Source organism: Fragaria vesca, linkage group LG3 (genome assembly GCF_000184155.1).
Source record: "Fragaria vesca subsp. vesca linkage group LG3, FraVesHawaii_1.0, whole genome shotgun sequence".
Classification (NCBI taxonomy): Eukaryota; Viridiplantae; Streptophyta; class Magnoliopsida; order Rosales; family Rosaceae; genus Fragaria; species Fragaria vesca.
The window spans coordinates 24,609,832-24,623,112 of NC_020493.1; the positions used below are offsets into that span (position 1 = coordinate 24,609,832).

Genomic DNA, 13,281 nt, shown 5'->3' on the forward strand with positions numbered 1-13,281 from the left:
CACGGTCCCTTAGATAAAATGTTGCTGCTCCAACTTCCACTATCTCGTAAGGTCCCTCCCATGTTGGATCAAGGGCCATTGGTTGGGTCATCACCCGCTTCATCACCCAGTCTCCCAGGCCCAAAGATCGGGGCCTGACCTTACTGTCATAGTGTCTGACAATTTGTTGCTTGTACACTTGGTTATGCAGATCGGCCCTATCTCTCTTCTCCTCGATGAGGTCCGAGTTCAGCTAGAGGCCTTCTGCATTGGTGTCCTCATTGTAGCCTTCGACTCTTCCTGATGGCACTGTCAGTTCAATTGGGATGACAGCCTCCGTGCCAAAGGCAAGGCTAAAGGGGGTTTCTCCTGTTGACCTCGTCGCTGTTGTTCGGATGGCCCATAATGTTTCCGGGAGCCTCTGTGCCCATAACCCTTTTTCATCGTCTAATTTCTTCTTCAGCAGTTTCTTGATGATTTTGTTGACTGCCTCCACTTGCCTGTTGGTCTTTGGGTAAGCTACCGATGCGAACAACATTCGTGTTCCCATGCCCTCGGTGAATTCAATGAGTTTCGGGTTATTGAATTGTGTACCATTTTCTGTTATGATTGTTTCTGGGATACTAAACCTATAGTAGATATTCTTCATGAGGAAGTTCTTTACACTCTTGGTGGTTATCCGACTTACCGGCTCTGCTTCAACCCACTTAATGTAGTAATCTACAGCCATTATGGCGTACTTATATTGTCCGGGAGCTGTTGGGAGCTTCCCGATCAAATCCATACCCCATTGCGCGAACGGCCATGGAGACATCAAGATCGAGAGAGCGATGGATGGGGAATAGATCTTGTTAGCGTGCTGGTGGCATTTGTGGCATCTCGCTGACATTTGATCTGCCATCTTCCCCATGTTTGGCCAGAAGTACCCCGTTCTTAGCGCTTTGAAAGACATGGATCTTGATCCATAGTGATTACCGCAAACTCCTTCGTGGATGTCCCGTAGGATTGCCTCTCCCTCCTCTACTGATACACACTTTAGGCTGGGGAAGCGATAACCCCTGCGGTACAACTTTCCATCTATCAACGTGTATCTCGCACACCTTGATTGCAACTTTCTTGCCTGTCGCCTATTCTCTGGGCGGACTCCCTCCTTAAGGAACTCGATGATAGGGTCCATCCACGCGGGCTCCCTGGGACAAACGGTGATAGCGAATATCTCCGAGATCGTTTTGCTGATGCTAGGCCTATCCAGGATCTCGAAATTGACCTGCTCTTTGCCAAGGTATAACCCTTTCCTGCATAATACACCGGGAGCTCGATGGTTTCGTCTTTCTTGATCAGAGCTGAACTAACTGTCGTGTTTGACACTGCCAAATAGAGGTATAACATTTCTCCGGGAATCGGCTTTGAAAGCATTGGTACCGATGCCAGATACTCTTTGACCTTCCTGAAAGCCTCCTCTTACTCGGGTCCCCAATTGATTAACTTGCAGTGCTGACTCTTCAACAGTTTGAAGAATGGCGCGCACTTGTCCGTGAGTCTAGAAACAAACCTAGCAAGGGCCACGATCTTGCCCGTTAGGCACTCTCCTGACTTTTAGGACCTCCATATCCAGTATGGCCTGGACCTTCTCTAGGTTTGCCTCGATTCCTTGCCTACTGATCACATGGCCCAGGAACTTCCCTTTGACAACCCCAAATAGGCACTTGTCCGGGTTCAACCTCATACCGCACTTGAGGATAATGTCGAAGACTGCCCGCAAGTCGCTTACATGCTTGATCGCGGAAAGGCTCTTATCCAGCATGTCATCCACGTATACTTCCATGGTTACTCCCAGCTGCTTTAGCAAACATTTTGTTCATCAGGCGCTGATAGGTTTCCCCCGCATTCTTCAAACCGAACGGCATCCTTTTGTAATAGTACACCCCCTTGTCAGTGGTGAATGCGGTGTGCTCTTCGTTTGCCGCGTCCATCGCTATCTGATTGTAACCCGCATATGCATCCATGAAGCTCAACATCTCAAACCCGGAGGTGGAGTCAACGAGTTGGTCTATTCGCAGCAACGCGAAGTTGTCTTTAGGGCAAGCCTTGTTAAGACTCATGTAATCCACACACATCATCCACTTACCCACTGCTTTCTTCGGGACCATGACCACATTGGCCAACCATTGTGGGTAACTGGCTTCTTTGATGAATTGGATATCCAACAGCCTCTACACCTCTCCCTTGATGATATCATACTTCACCAGGTCAAATGATCTACGCTTTTGCCTCACCAGGGGCACACCTTTCCTAATTCCCAACAGGTGCGTCACAATATCTTTAGAGATCCCAGGGACGTCTGCATACGACCAGGCAAATGCCTTATTGTTTGCTTTTAGGAAACGTGCGAGCTCTTCCTTCATCCCAAGACGTAACCCTGTCCCTATTCTTGCTGTTCTCGCAGGAAAATCATCCAAGATGCTGATCAGTTCTGTTTCCTCAACAGATCTCGGCCTCTCGGCTTCGGCTCCTTCGGTTGCAGCATTAATCCTCGGATCCTCGTAGGTATCCGTTACGAGGGTCTTCTTCGTGTTCCCGGAAATTAACACTTCTGCCCTTCGCATTCCATTATCTTGGTCAATAGCATAACATCCTCTCACTGCCAGCTGATCCCCCCTGATGGTCACTATACCCGCAGGGGACGATAATTTCATCATCAGTATGTGCCCAGCGATGAAAGTTTTCACCTTCCACAGGACCGGCCTCCCCAATATCCCGTTGTAGGCCGAATCACCGTCGATGACTATGAAATCTATCTCTGTTGTTAGCGTGTTCCTCTCTACGCCCTCTAGGATTATGGGAATATGATCTGAGCCCAGGAGCTGCACCACATCCCCGGAGAAGCTTATCAACGGGTCATTGTCCTCCGTGAGCTTAATATTCCCTCTTCTCAACGCTTGCCACGCGTTTCTGAATAACACATTCACTGATGCCCCGGTGTCAATCAGTATCTTCTTGCATATGTAATGATCCAGCTGCGCGGTGATTAAGAACGGGTCCTCGTGAGGCTGCCTTATTCCCTACTCTTCTCTTTCCTCGAACGTCACCGATCTCCATCTCACATTGACGTGCTGATTGTTGCTGTTTCTGCACAATCCCGGATGGGTTCACAGAAGCTGATGGTGTCTGATGGATGGTCTGCTATCTTCCCGCTGACCTGCAATAACAAAGGGACCGGGTGCTTCTGGTCTTTCCTCCTCCGAAGCTTAAGTCAGTATCTGGTGGTTGAATGTAATTACTGAGGGTAGTTATTATACCGGACAAGTTGGTGGCTAGGCCATATTTATGGCCTAGAGTGGATTCTCTATACCTGAAAACCGATGTGGGACAACTGTCTTTGCTGCTACTTCACATCTAGTTCCCTTGTGCCTTCTGAAACCACTTCCTAGCCCAATACTGCCCCCGAGGTTGGGCCCGGCTCACCCTACTTATTGGTGGATACCTCGGGGCAGCCTCGGTTATGGTGGAGCACCGGCTGATTTACGGGCTTGGGAGGTTGTTTTATGCACAACCGACTACAAGTCCCCCCAAGTTCCCGTTCAAGACACATCTTGAGTGAGGACTTGTTAAAATAAGCTCGTAGACCAGTATATTTGAAGTGGGTCCCGCCCATAGTCCCCCCAAGCCCGGGCTCAGGATGTGGGTTGAACGGGTGTTACATGTTCATGGACAAAGGTAGCGAACCATTTTCTCATCCGATGACGGGGTGTTAACGCCGTCCATAGTTTATCAAGCCACTTGCTCCGTTTTTAAAGGGATGATATAAATTGCCCTGATCCGGCATCTTGGGAACATTTAATTGGGAGTTACAATTTCGAGAAGCAGTTGTTACATGCTTCCTCCCGGTGACACTTATCCGGGATGGGTCGTTCCTTGGTCTGACGATCCCAGTGATTCGCACCCAAGATGGGTCTTGCACTGGGTCTTGTGATCTCGGTGACTCACTCGAGATTGGTCTTATACTTGCAGTTTTACGATCTCGGTGACTCTCACCCAAGATGGGTCTTACGCTTGGTCTTATGATCTCGATGATTCTCCCGAGATTGGTCTTATACTTGCAGTTTTACGATCTCGATGACTCTCACCCGAGATGGGTCTTACGCTTGGTCTTATGATCTCGGTGATTCACTCGAGATTGGTCTTATACTTACATTTTACAATCTTAGTGACTCACCCGAGATGGGTCTTACACTTGGTCTTATGATTGTGCTTTGAAGCTGCAATGCTGCGGTAGGTGCATTAAATGCATGTTCGCCAGATGTCGCAATATTCCTGGATAACTACCGAGCAATTAATGCACGTCGCTTCATTCTTTCCTTCTTCAAGAAGCGACGGCAGTTAGGCCACGTGGCAACATTCTGCGGTTTGATCGGATGGCTAGGGGTGCCTCATTTTCGGTTACTGGTTTTTTTAATGCGTCGGTTCGTGGATCGAGGTGACTGCTCGCTGACCGTATATAAATTCTTCCCCCTATTTCCTTTTCGTCTTCACTTTCTCACTCTGCTTTATTTTCTGGTCGTTCTAGTGTTTCTCTACTCTGTGTTTCTCTGGCTTCTCTGCTTCTCTCTACGTTTCTGTGCTTCTTTGTTGCTCTCTGTGTTTCTCTTTCTCCCTATGCCGCTGCCAATCCCTGCGATTGCGAGGTGCTACTGGACCTCTGATTTTCCGGCGTTGCTGCTGCGTTAACAATCTCGTAAGTTTCTGTGTTCTGTTTTCCCTCGTTCTGCTTTACTTTAGCGTAGGCCTCTACCTGTACCTTTGTTTTTTCTTCTCTGGGTTGTGTTGTTTTTGTTTTGCAAATTGCAATAGCTGGGTATAACTGGGGATTTGTGGGATTCTAGGGCTTTTGAGTTTAGGCTGTGCTCCCAGCGGCGCGTAATAATAGGTTTTAGGGTTTGTTACACAAGGGTAGATGGATTCTCGAAGTACAACCGAGTTAAGTGGGGCTAGCACATCCTCTCGGCCGATAGCGGACGACGACGAGAGGATGGAGGAATACATTAGTCGGCCATCCCGTCCGGGTGAATCGTCGTCTACGCACGAGCTAGCCCATGGCGTACCCGTCCGGGAAGTGAATTGGTCAGCCGGAGTTTTTCATGGTGTCCCGATGACGAACGTCTTCAACTCGGCCAGGCGATATATCTTGGAGAATGGCACTGTGTGTGACGAGCCATAGAGCAGCATGGCCCCGGCCGAGATCCAACAATTTCGTGAAGACTGGGGTATCCCGGAATCAATTACGCTAAGCGGCCTTTACGAGGGCGAGTTGGCGTGTTGCCCGAGAGACGGCTTCGTTGCTGTGCACGAGCATATGTTTAGGAACGGTTTCTCTCTCCCGCTCCCTCAGTGCATGCAGTACCTGCTGAGCATGCTTCAGCTAGCTCCCGGGATGATTCCCCCAAACCAATGGCGCTAGTTGCTATCTCTTAGCTGCCTGTATTACTTGTCTGAGATGAGGTTTCCAACTGTCAACGAGTTCCGAGCCCTTTATCGCCTCTCGTACTCGAATAAGCAGAATTGCGCAGGGTGTGTTTCATTCTCCGCTCGGGATTACTTGCCTCCAGGGCCGGCCCTGAGATTTTCAGGGCTCTAAGCGATCTAGAAACTTGGGGCCTGGCCTTTTTAAAAAAAAAAATTACTTGGAGCTTAGCTTCTACATTTCTCTCTTCCTTATTTCCTCCTCTCCACCACTCTCAATGCAAATAATAGGAAACCATGTGTAAAACGAATGATAATAACTCTGAATTCAGATTAAATTTTTGAAAGAAAGGTCCTGAATAGAATGAAAAGTGAAATCAGCACTTAGAAAGGCAATAATCCAAGAGAAACACAAACAAACGTGATAAAAGAGATAATCACAACCCATTAAAGCACAAACAAAGTAATTAGTAATTTCCTTTTTTGGAGGACTTGGAGCAATTTTGGACCAAAAAAAGTCATAATGAACCAAAGATATGAGTTTAGGAAAGTATATTTACAAAATTCAGCATAAATAGATCCATTATAAGACGCAAGATGTCATCTTTTAGCTGAAATGAAATTTTATAAAATCTAAATCCATCATTTTCTCTTTTTGAAAAAAGAAAATTCCCAAAAGTTTTCAAAAATCTAGGCTGTAGGGAGTTGACCGGGCCTGGGAGGCTTGGAAAAGACCAAAAAAAGTAACGTAGGAGATATCACTCATATCTGAAGCACTCGTTTAATTAGTTTTAGCTAAGATGTGATGTTATAGAAACATATATATTAAAAATGAGAGGTTAACTTTATGGGGCTCATTGGTTCGGGGGCTCTAGGCCGTTGCCTTCTGGGCCTATGCTCTGGGCCGGCTTTGCTTGCCTCCAGTTACAGATCTGTCTATTTCCATTAACAACAACTAGCGCTCGAAGGTTGTGCTTGCCAGAGGTCGATGGCAAAGGAATTGCCCTACATACATCATGCCCAACCGGTTCAAGTATATCCTGGATCAGTCCTTCTCGCTATCAGAAATCGAGAGGAAAATGATTGGCCGGATATTTATGGCCTGGCCCTCAGATGAGGATTGCAGCTCGTACAATTTGACCCGGTGGGGCGTGCTAGTTCACTGTGAACTCGGTCGAATGCCTGGTGGGGTTCCCGCTAAATGTCTCTCGATTATTGTTTATACTTGCGCTTGTTCTCTGTTTCTCTGTTGTTTTACTAACTGTTGCGCTTGCTGGCAGCCAAGGTTCCAAGGCATAAGCTTTGTCCCTCGCATCCGCGCGATATGGCTTCGGACCTGGACTTGCTGCACGACCTCCTGGAGGTAGGAAAAACCACTTCCCACACTGAAATGAATTTGGCGGACTCTTCCGCCCAGGTTTCAGAGACGCCCGTGCTCATGGAGATTTCCGACAAAGGGTACGGGAAGCCGCCTACTGACACGGAGGAGCCCGGGAGAAGCGATGACGTTGTCAACGTCAACTTGAGCGAGAAGAAGAAAAAGAAGCCGTCGTCCAAAAAGTCAAAATCTCAGCGGGACGACGCTGTGACTTTGACTGGGCTAAGCGTGACTGGGGCCTCTCCCCACTAAAGAAGCAGAAATCTACAGGTCCCTCAACCGGTGAACCCGTGAGCCTGGACGCTCTCGCTCCCGCTCTTCTCCAGATTCGAAAGACACCCATTTGACAGATACTAGACGAGTATGGATGTGCCGATGAGAAGTTTGTCCACGGCATGGTGGGCGACCTGAAGGGAATTGAGCTGGACCGAATCAGGGTGGGGTCTAACACTCCTCAGCAGAACCGGCAATACGCTTGGGAGGCGATGATGAAGGTAGGCTTCTTTTGTCTTATTTAACTTACTACTTGGGATGCAGTACTCAACGGACTTTTACTCTTGCAGGTTCTCTTCACTGTCTATGCCATAGACGCTAGCGAAGACTCCAACGAGATGAAGGAGCGTTTGGCTAGCCTAAATGACCAAATTAGCTACCTCCGGGCCGAGCATAAGAAGATGGAGAAAAGCTTGGAGGCCGAGAAGAAAGAAAAGCTCTCGTTGGTTGACAAGCTTGCCAAGCTCAACCTTCATACCAAGGATCTTGAGGGAAGAGCCGAGCGGGTGGCAGCTTTAGAGTGCGATATTGACGCGTTCTAGCGGGAGAACGCTAAGCTAAGGGCTAAGCTGAAGGAAAAGGACGACCAGATTCTCGACCTGCAGGGTCAGATTCCCGCTCAAGGCGAGCTTGCCGTGGCCAAATTCAAAGAGTCAGATGAGCTCAAGGCCCTGCTCAAGGCCGCCCGGGATGGTGGGATCACCGAGAAATTTGGTGAGTGGAGCTGCCTTGGATATCTAGACAAAGCCAAGATGACCGTCGACGTGATCGCTGCCCGGGAGGCCAGGGAAAGGGAGGCTAAGTCCAAGGCAGCTGCCGAGAATGATCCCGAGCATACTGGCGAGCCATCCGAGAAGGCTGCTAAGAAGGGGCCGATGACGAAGACGACCTGGTTAAATCATCTGGGGACGAGGAACGAGTAAACCCCCGGCGTAGGGCATTAAGTTGTAATTTTTACCTTTTGCTTTTGCTTTGTAAGACAATGGCCTCGTGCCTTACCCCGGTGATTACACATCTCGGTTGATTTTTGTAAATACCCATTGGTGGTATACGCCCGGCTTCCCGGGCTTTAATATATCATGCCTTGTCTGATTTTATTACTTGCTTCTCTTGTGCTATATATATTTGTATTATGCCTATTCCGCTCGGTGTTACTAGGGACTTCAATAACTTTCGCCTCTCGGTTTTACCTACTCGATACTGGGGATTTAATCGACTTATGCCTCCCGGTGAATTGCCCCTCCTGTTTGATATTACTCGGGATTTAATTGACTTATGCCTCCCGATGGACTACCCATCCCGTTTGATATTACTCGGGATTTAATTTACATCTCCCAGTGGACTACCATAATTAGAATTTGAATTTAACTTTCTCATTCTTGTATAAAGTCTTTCAAAACGAATGGCATCCTCCGGGACTTGTTGTCCTCCCGGGGGCCGCAATACTTACAAATGCACATTTTACAAAAGATTGAGTGGATCTTGGTGACTTTCACACCGGGTAGGACTTGAGGTGCTCCGTGTTCCAGGGTGCCCTATGACTATCCCATCTTGATCTCAGAGAAAGAATGTCGCTAGGCCGACCTCTTCGATGATCTCGTACGGTCCCTCCTAAGTTGGGTCTAGGGACGTCGTTTTGGTCATGATTCTCTTCATCACCCAGTCCCAACGTCTGGGTCCTGACTTTACTATCCTAGTGGCGTGCAACTCATTGCTTGTAGACTTGGTTGTGTAAGTCTACTCGCTCTATTTTCTCCTCGATAAGGTCAACGTTCAAATGGAGACCCTCCTCATTGGTTGTGGCATTGAAATTTTCGACCCTTCCCGATGGTATTGAAGTCTCGATAGGCAAAACAGCCTCCGTGCCAAAGGTCATGCTAAAAGGAGTTTCTCCCGTTGCTTCTGTTGCTGTGGTTCTGATTGCCCATAACACCTCCGGTAGTTTTTGTGTCCACAGACCTTTTGCGTCGTCCAACTTCTTTTTCAAAAGTTTTTTAATGATCTTGTTGACCGCCTCCACCTAACCATTGGTCTGCGGGTGTGCCACCAACGCAAAGACCATCTTGGTACCCATGCTCTTCGTGAATTCAATCAGATGGTTATTATTGAACTATGCACCGTTGTCCGTGAAGATTGTCTCCGGGACCCCGAATCTGCAGTAGATGTTCTTCATCAGGAAATTCTTCACACACTTGGTGGTTATCTTTCCCAAGGGCTCTGCCTCCACCAATTTCGTGAAATAGTCAACAGCCTCTATCACGTACTTCAACTGCCCGGGTGCCGTTGGTAGTATCCCAATGAGGTCAAGGCCCCATTATGCAAAAGGTCAGGACGATAATAAGATTGATAGAGCAATAAAAGGGGAATGTATATTGTTGGTGTGCAAATGGCATTTACGGCATCTCGCCGACATCTTATCTGTCATGGCGCCTATGTTGGGCCAGAAGACTCTGTGCGCAGTGCCTTGTGTGCTAACGACCAGGATCTAGAATGATTCCCGCATACCCCTTCATGAATTTCTCCCATGATCATTTCTCCTTCTTCCTCTGTCACGCACTTTAGGTTTGGGAAATTGTAACCTCTGCAGTCTAGCACATCTCGATTGCAACTTTCGTGTCTGCCGCCTGTCCTCTAGGAGCACCCCGGGGTTCATCCACGTAGGCTCTCCGGGTCCCGCCTCAACCATGAATATCTCCAAGATTGTCTTACTGATACTTGGCTTTCCAAGAACCTCAATCCGTGTCTTCTTTTTGCCCTTCCCGGGCCCTCCAGTGGCTAGTCGGGCGAGGACATCTGCATTACTGTTTTCTTTCCGGGAGATGTAAAAGAGAGAGGCTGACTTAAAACGTTGGATGAAGGCTTTTGATAACGCTTGGTAAGAGTGCAGCTGAGGCTCCTTAGCTTCAAAACTCCCGTTGACTTGATTTACAACCAATTGTGAATCACTAAACACTTCAACTCTTTTCGCGCCGATGTCTCTGGCGAGTTGCAGTCCTCCGATCAGAGCTTCGTACTCAGCGGCATTGTTTGATGCCTTGAACTGGATTTCCAGGGCGTACTCATGTTTGAATCAATCGGAGTCTCTAATATTATTCCCGCTCCGCTTTTTTTTCTCGTCACCGAGCCGTCAACAAAAAACCTCCAGAGTTGGGTCGGCGGTTCCTCATTGTGCATCCCATTTTCCGCCCCGGGACCACTTTCTTCCCGGTCGATCTCGGAGGATACTCCAACAACTTTCGTGGTTGTGAGCTCAAAGGGCTTTCCCACAACTTTCAAGGGCGTGAGCTCAGAAATAAAGTCAGCCGCTGCTTGGCCCTTGATTGCTACTCTCGGCCGGTAATGGATATCAAATTCCCCCAGCTCTATTGCCCATTTCACTAGCCTCCCGCTGATTTCTTACTTTTGCATAATCTTCCTCAAGGGGTGGTTAGTATAAAGGATTATCGAATGCGCTTGGAAATAGTGTCTGAGCCTTCTGGCAGTTATAATAAGTGTCAATGCTAATTTCTCCACGTCCGGATACCTGCTCTTGGCCAGTGTGAATCCTTTCCCAGCGTAAAATACGGCATGCTCGATGTCAGACTCTTTTCTTATCAAAACTGAGCTAACTGTTGACTGTGATGCCACGATATATAGGTAAAGCATCTCGCCCGAGATTGGTTTTGACAAAACCGACACGGATGTGAGGTACGCTTTTATTTGTTTAAATGTTTCCTCCTGCTCGGGTCCCCATACTATCTCCTTACATCGCTAGTCTTTCAGCAGCCGAAAGAAAGGGTCACACTTATCCGTGAGTCGTGAAACGAATCTGGCAAGGGCGCTGACAATTTTCCCGGCCAATAAACTCACTTCATTCCTCTCATTGGGTCTTTCCATGTCCAATATGGCCTGGATCTTTTCCGGGTTGGCTTGAATCCCCCTCTTGCTAATTATATGCCCCAGGAACTTCCCTTTGACAACCCCGAAGATGCATGTCTGAGGGTTTAGTCTCATCCCGAACCTCATTATGACTTCGAAGACTTTCTCAAGATGTCTTACATGCTCCTCGGCCTTTAGACTTTTGACTAGTATGTCATCAACATATACATCCATTATTTTTCCGAGGTACTCAGCGAACATGACATTCATCAGTTGTTGATAAGTCGCTCCCGCATTCTTTAGTCCAAAAGGCATTACCTTATAGCAATAAAGACCCATGTCGATCGTGAAAGCTGTATGCTCTTCATCCCTTGGATCCATCTGGATCTAGTTATAGCCCGCATAAGCGTCCATGAAGCTCAACAATATGAATCCGGACGTGGGGTCCACCAGTTGATCTATTTGTGGGAGCGGGAAGCTGTCTTTTGGGCATGCTCTATTGAGATTTGAGTAATCTACACACATCCTCCACTGTCCTGTTGACTTCTTTGGGACCATGACCACGTTGGGAACCACTGGAGGTATCTAACCTCTCATATGAACTTTATGTCCACCAACTTTTGCACTTCCCCCCTCATTGCTTCATACTTTTCTGGCTTAAATGCCCTTCGCTTTTGCCGCACGGGAGGGGATCCTTTCTTGATTTCTAGCTGGTGTGTTACGATACCACTAGATATCTTGGGCATATCCTTGTATGTCCAAGCGAACGCTCCAATATATTTCTTCAGGAAGTTCACCAAGGCCGCTCGCACCCCGGGTGCCTGCCCCGTCCCGATGGTCACTCGCCTATCTGGGAACTCATCTGAGAATGATACCATTTCTGTTTCTTCCGCCGAACCTGGACGCTCCTCGTCCGAGTCAGTATCATCCCTAGGATACACGTAAGGGTCCGAGGGGGATGTCGTGGCCTGGTTCACCAATAGAACATCGGATCTCTTCCTCCCGTTGTCTGTCGCATAGCAACTACGTGCTGCCCCCTGATCTCCCTGGATCGTAATGACTCCGGTCGGGGTTGGGACCTTCATCATTAACATGTGGCTGGCAACAAAAGACTTTATCTTCCATAACACGGGCTTTCCCAATATCCCGTTATAGGACGACTCGCAATCCACCACGATGAATTCTACAATCGCCCAGGCAATTCCCTCTCAGCCTTTCATACTTACCCCAAAGCTATTTGTTCCCAAGGGCTGGACGACATCACCCGAGAAGCTAATCAGCGGCTCATGATCTTGTATCAATTTGTTACTTCCTCGATGCAGTCATTTCCAGGCGCTCCTGAACAACACGTTAACCGAGGCTCCGGTGTCAACCAGGATCTTTTTTTGTGATATAGTGGTCGAGATGCAATGTTATTAGGAATGGGTCTTCGTGCGGCCTTATCCCCTCCTCTTCCTCTTCTAACGGACTTCCAACTGGTAGTCACTTGTTGATTATTGCTACTCCCAAAGGCGAAGACCTCCCGGCCATCCTTGGATCCCATACATTTTTTTTTGTCTTGTTGCTTCTATTATCTATACGAGACCCGCTATGGATGGTGTTGATTGTCCCATAGACTTCAATTGCCCCTACGTGCCTTGACCCGGGTACATTCTGCTGCAATTTTCCTTCTTACACTTGGCGCTCTACCCCTTTTTTTAATTCTATGCAGCTGTTGATGTTATGGCTGGCCTCCCCGTGGTAGCCACAAAACTTTCCGGTATCTTCCTTGGTGAGCCGAGATAGGGGAAACTTTCGTGCCGGGGGGGTGGGGCGGAATAGTGGATTTATTCTCGTTCCATATCACCTCATATGTGGCGTTGAGCGCCGAGAAATCCTCCTTGCCTGCCGGTACCATTCTCGCTTACCCGGTACCTTGGTAGGGCCCTTTCGCCTTCCCTTGCGCGTTATGCCGCTTTCCTGCCTTCCCCTAGCTCTTTTCCTTGTGCCTCTTTCCAACTGGGTGCGGGTTCGGCTCTTGCTCCCCCGTCCAGGCCCTAATCTCCTGGACCACTTGTATCGGCAATCCCCTTTCCTGTTCTTCGACCTTCCTCTTCCCGGCCGAGGTCCCTCCATAGGTATCATGGTCTGCTTGTGCATGTCTGACCGCCATTTCCATAAGCTCATCGTAGCCTTGTGAACATTCAATTTTTACTGCATACATAAATTTCCCGGGAAACAGTCCTTGAATGAACGCTTCCTCTGCAACCTTCTTGTCAAAGTTCCTGACTCTGGCCGTAGCACCTTGCCAATGGTTCACAAACGCTTTCAATCCCTCACCCCTATCTTGCTTC

At 48.2% G+C, this 13,281-nt stretch overlaps 1 protein-coding gene across 1 annotated transcript; it reads right to left on the minus strand.

Annotated features, from left to right (window-relative positions):
* Positions 1 to 232: 232 nt before the first annotated feature.
* LOC101302056 (gypsy retrotransposon integrase-like protein 1-like) lies at positions 233 to 1,156 on the minus strand. The gene has a single exon (XM_004296170.1). The coding sequence runs from the start codon at positions 1,154 to 1,156 to the stop codon at positions 233 to 235; it is 924 nt and encodes a 307-aa protein (XP_004296218.1).
* Between the last annotated feature and the right edge of the window lie 12,125 nt (positions 1,157 to 13,281).

What these genes read in the sequence shown, in the direction of transcription:
- LOC101302056 (XM_004296170.1), bottom strand. Translation starts at nt 1,156, where the DNA reads ATGGACCCTATCATCGAGTTCCTTAAGGAGGGAGTCCGCCCAGAGAAT.